General features: G+C 35.8%; 1 protein-coding gene across 1 annotated transcript; it reads right to left on the bottom strand.

Moving 5' to 3' along the window:
- Positions 1-2,553: 2,553 nt before the first annotated feature.
- Positions 2,554-3,399, bottom strand: LOC149185771 (histone H4-like). The gene has a single exon (XM_089412483.1). The coding sequence runs from the start codon at positions 3,350-3,352 to the stop codon at positions 3,041-3,043; it is 312 nt and encodes a 103-aa protein (XP_089268609.1). The 5' UTR covers positions 3,353-3,399; the 3' UTR covers positions 2,554-3,040.
- Positions 3,400-5,297: the final 1,898 nt, after the last annotated feature.

The raw sequence follows: 5,297 nt of genomic DNA, 5'->3' as shown, positions 1-5,297 counted from the left end.
AAAGATACATAGTAAAGAGTCCCTCCAAGAGATTTCATGGGCATAGGACTACACACATCAAAGTGGACTAGATCCATAATCTCTTTAGACCTATGTTCATTGCTTGGGAAGAGTTTCTTAACATTATTTCCAAGAGCACATCCCTTACACACCTTTATGACCCATCTACAAATCTAGTACACTAAAACAATCTTCTTCAAAGCTAGCAAAGCTCTATAATGAAGGTGTATATATCTTCTATGCCATAGCTAACAAGGATTAATATCATTATGCATTAAAGCTTGGAAAGGTTGTCCCAAGAGTTTATACAACCTTCGTTCACAAATCCCAATAATCCTAGCATGAAATTGAAACCAAATCATCAATCACTATAAGTCAACTATAAAGAAAGATCAATAAGAAGTCAAAGAAAAAGTTGCCAAGAGAGTGACCCACATCCAAAGTTGATTGCATGGATAGCAAAGTCAAGGAGAAATGGGTGGATAAGAGGCTATTACAAAAACAATTTGTATTTCCAAGAAGCCCTTATCTTTGTCATGAACTTAAATTTGACAAAAATCATCATCAAACTAAGATGGAGTCATAGAATTATCATCTAAACCATCATTGTTTTGTGCACTGAGGATACCTTTAACCATCATCAACTAAATTAGCATCCATACATCATTAGTTTCACCCATATCAAACAAGATGGTTGCATTACCGAGGGGGCAAACCAAATTGGCACACCCTTAAGAGTGTCCTAAAAATCAACCAATTCATCCTCCATAGATATAAATCTAAGCTTTATATATATATAAACTAAATTTAAATATGAAATTATAAAATTCCCTTATGGGGATGTTAATCAAGGCAAATGGTGGGCTTAGGTGTCATGCCCACCACCTTACAAAAATTAACACATTAAATAAAGAGGGTGGCATGGCAACACCCATTATTGCATAAGCATGCAAGCATTTGCTAAATCATCAATCATGGGATGTGGCATACAAAGGAAGAAAGAGGGTCAACAAGTCCAACAAAGTTAAATAACTCAAAATCTAAGTGAAGGGCAACTTGGCCAAATACCCATGAGAATTTTGGAGTTATTGTAAGCAACTAGTTACAAACAAATCAATAAAATAACAATCTATCATCCCCAAGAGCCAACTCTAGAGAGCACTAATGAAAGAGTCATTATGCAAGTACACTAAGGGGGGACAATTTGGTGTTAATACTACAAAGCATGAAAATACAAAAAGCCACATGGCAAATTAGACACCCTCCAACAAAAACCACATCTTAGATGCTCCCAAAGCAATTATCACAAGGACCCTCTCCAATTATTCACCCTTGGCACATAGAAGTCACCACAACCTAAGTAACTAAAAATCCTTCTAGTTATTATCATATAATTGCATGCATTTTGATTGGCTTCTAATGTCAACATAGAGGTGAGATTGCATGGATTAGCAATGTGGCATTAACACTATATACTTCTCATAGTTGTCATTTGGGTTCTATTGTTTTACTTCTATAATCAAACCTCTATTCTTGTTCAATTATGTTAAAATCAAGAGGAAAAACATGTCTAATAATATACAACACCAAAGAGCAACATAAGTGGGAGATTACAACCCCAAAGTCAAATTAAACCCAACAAGCCAAAACAGCTAATAAGACTTCTCATTCAACTATCCATTCAAAAATCCAAAATGTAATTCATCAATTAAAACTTGTGATATCTAAAAATAGTAAGCCTTCTCAAACTTTAATGAAAAATATTGAACAATGGATTACTAATCTTAATCATACAAGGAGAGGTAAAAAAACAAAAAACAAATTACAAAAACAAAAAACAAAACAAAACATCACTATATAAACAAATGATAAGCCTATGAACAAAGCCCTCCAAAAATTCAAAACAAAACAAAACAAACCCATCTTTACAAGCCTTGAAAAAAGGGGATGAATTCACCTACCACATCATCAAACTAAAAACTTACCTACAATTTTTTTAACTATTACCAAACACATTACTCTATAAGTAAGCCACCAAAAATATCTATATATTTTTGGCAAATTGAGATCTTAATATGGTTGGAAGATCAATCTACGTGGTTAACACAATTTTATAAAATAATACATATATATAGACAAAACTATTTAACATCATGAATGGAATTAAATCAATTTATTATTAAAAATATTTCTGGTTACTTTTGGTTATATTTTATTATTATTTTTTATTTAATCATCTATCCCTTTATTATTCAAAATATTGTTAGTTACTTTTACTTTTGGTTAAATTTTTAATTAAATCAACATTATACTTTATTATTATTTTTTATTTAATAGTTTATTTTATTTCATTTACCATTATAGCATCTTCTAAAATTAAATTATAAAACTAGTTAAATATGCAAATACCCTGTTCGGTTCACTGACTGCAAATTCCTCTGGCCATTCGACAATCTTGATGGCCTCTTATTTTCTCCACACTTCTTTGATTCCTCATTCAGGCCCACACTTCCAGATTATGCAACGAGTAAAGGCCACGGTTGTGTCCATACATTGCGAAACATACCAGAATATTAAGTACGCAGAAAAGCCAACCATTGACAGAGCGCCACATAAATCACATCTTATGACATATTTTCTTCACTTTGTCCACTGTTGAAACCCATCTTCCATTAAAATCCTGACACAGCCTATCATCATAAGTAAAGAAAGCAATAACAGAGAATCTGCTCTACATCTGAGCAGGGGCAACATCTGCGGCTCCGAGTGCTTCAATTCAAGATGGAAATAGAAGATGCTGGATGTTCAACAGAACAAATGGAGAAAAAAAACCTAAAAACCGTAGAAACCACATCACTTCACAGAAATGCTAAATCAAAGTAAATAACAGAAACGATTCAAGAAACCTGCAATTGCGCATGCAAACTTTCAAGGGAAGCAGTACATTAAATATTCGCCAGTCAGGTTACAATCTCTCAACAGTAGACGGTGGTGTCAATAGACACCATGAATAAGTGATCAACGGCCAAGAAAATAATGTTCAGCCTCCGAAGCCGTAAAGGGTTCGGCCCTGCCTCTTGAGGGAGTAGACAACATCCATGGCGGTGACAGTCTTTCTCCTGGCGTGCTCTGTGTATGTTACCGCATCTCTAATAACATTCTCCAGAAAGATCTTCAAGACGCCTCTGGTCTCTTCATAGATGAGCCCGCTGATGCGCTTAACACCTCCTCTCCTAGCGAGACGCCTGATAGCAGGCTTGGTGATACCCTGAATATTATCTCTCAGCACTTTTCTGTGCCTCTTGGCACCCCCCTTTCCCAAACCCTTTCCGCCCTTTCCGCGGCCAGACATCCTTCCTGTCTTCTGCTCTGCTCTCAACCACAATTACTAGCAATAGGGTAAAATGAAGAAAGATCGTGAATACTATGGATGCGAAGCAAGCTATTATATAGATACCGAGGGACTCTCTCAGACCTACCGCTACTCAAATTCAAATGCCGCCCCCTCCCCAACCGCTGGGAAAGCTCGATCCGTCCCAACGTGATCTTTTTATTGTGGACCGTCGATGATTTTCTTTAAACGGCTGCAATCAAATCTACGAGGATTGAGGCATTCGCCTTGGAGTTTGAACAATTCCGAATTTTTGTCCTCGTTCTATGGGTTATTGTATCGCTTTTTGATAAAGGATTATCAATTATTGTATAGCATTTTGATAAGGAGTTGATTAAATTAATAAATGGAATATTTTTTTATTTTTATTTTTAAGTTTAATTCCTGTAGTTAGTCTATCGAGTTAATTATTGAATGGTTTGTTTTTGAAAATTGTTAAAAGTCATGATTGTATTTAATTGATCTTGAAATTTTGTATTTTGGTTTTGATGGTTTTTTATCTAAATATGAAAAAATTAAAGAGTTTGAATGAAGTTTTATTTTATTTATTAGTTTTGATTTATTTTAAAATTTTCGATTTAATAAGGGTTGAGAGGGATTAAATTTCTTCACTCTAAAAGAGGTTTGTATTTTAAGAGATTTTGATCCCTCTCAACCCTTGATAGATCCCGAGTTAAGATGGTTATAAGTAGGTTTAATTTTAATTATAAATATAATTATTAATTTTATGTTTTTTTATTTTATTCTAATTTTATTTTTATTTTTATTTTTATTTTTATTTTTATTTTGTTTTATTTTGACCAACTCAAAATGTTTAACAGACATTTCAACATCACTACCATACTGGCTTGGACAACTCCTCTTAACCCCAAAAAAAACATATATTTTTAAGACATTTGTTGACACCTAATCCGAAACGGATGGGTGAACTGGACAGTCATCAAGAAGATGAACTGATCCGTTGTATTTATGTATATAAATATGAGTTAGCTAATGAATAATAATATCAGTTTTCTCTCCGGCTCATTCTGGAGTTACCCTGGCCTGACATGGTATCAGAGCTCAGGTCCCAGTCCCTAAAATAGCTGTAACTCCTGCCTCTATCCTGAGACTGCGCATCCGTGCCTCTGTCCTGACATTCTCTGCGCATCCGTGCCTTTGTCCTGACATTCTCTGTCCTGACATTCTCTGTCCTGACATTCTCTGTCCTGACATTCTCTGCCCTGACATTATCTGCGCATCCGTTTTGATTTCCCTGAGCGTTCTCCTTCTGCATAGCCGCAGGGAAATGAAGGTGGACTCTGGACGGTCGTTCATACTAACGGGTGCTCCTTTGCATGAATGCTGAGACTTTGTTTGGGCGGTACGTCCTACCCCACCACAAAAACGACGGAAAGAGCCTGCACGGAAAGCCGACTTGTCGCAGAAACTTGTTTGGTATCATCGTTTGGTAAGAAAGCCTCCCTCGACTTGTCACAGAAACTTGTGGGAACTTTCTTATTCTTCAAGGTCATTGTTCTATACTTAATCTGGATTTCTCGACTTACTTTGTCTCCCAATCAATGTGAAAGGCTCCATTTACAAGCAGAATCTCCTTGACTAAACTTGTAATTTGGTTGCATTAAATTAGTATCTCAGACTATCAGAGAGAACTCGTTTTCCTTCTTTGGTGCTCCCTTATTCTGTATCTGTGGCGGAAACATTGTATGGAGTTGGCAAAGGAACTATGAATGGGCGTAATCGACACACCGTATATTCGTTTGATCCCCAGTCCGCAGTTTTATGTGATGGTATTCGTTTGATCCCCAGTCCGCAGTTTTATCTTTGCAATTGATACGTTGAAAATATAGCCAAGTCCTTTGTCTATATTTGCTATGAAATTCCCATGCCTGCCTGATGCATTCCC

This window comes from Pinus tabuliformis, chromosome 3_1, assembly GCF_031772625.1.
Source record: "Pinus tabuliformis cultivar Carrire ecotype Pingquan chromosome 3_1, CPIR1, whole genome shotgun sequence".
NCBI lineage: Eukaryota > Viridiplantae > Streptophyta > Pinopsida > Pinales > Pinaceae > Pinus > Pinus tabuliformis.
The sequence above is the reverse complement of the archived record's forward strand: the minus strand, read 5'-3'. Positions and strand labels throughout refer to the sequence as shown.

Bases quoted from the DNA above. Each gene is read 5' to 3' on its own strand.
- LOC149185771 (XM_089412483.1), bottom strand. From the start codon at position 3,352: ATGTCTGGCCGCGGAAAGGGCGGAAAGGGTTTGGGAAAGGGGGGTGCC.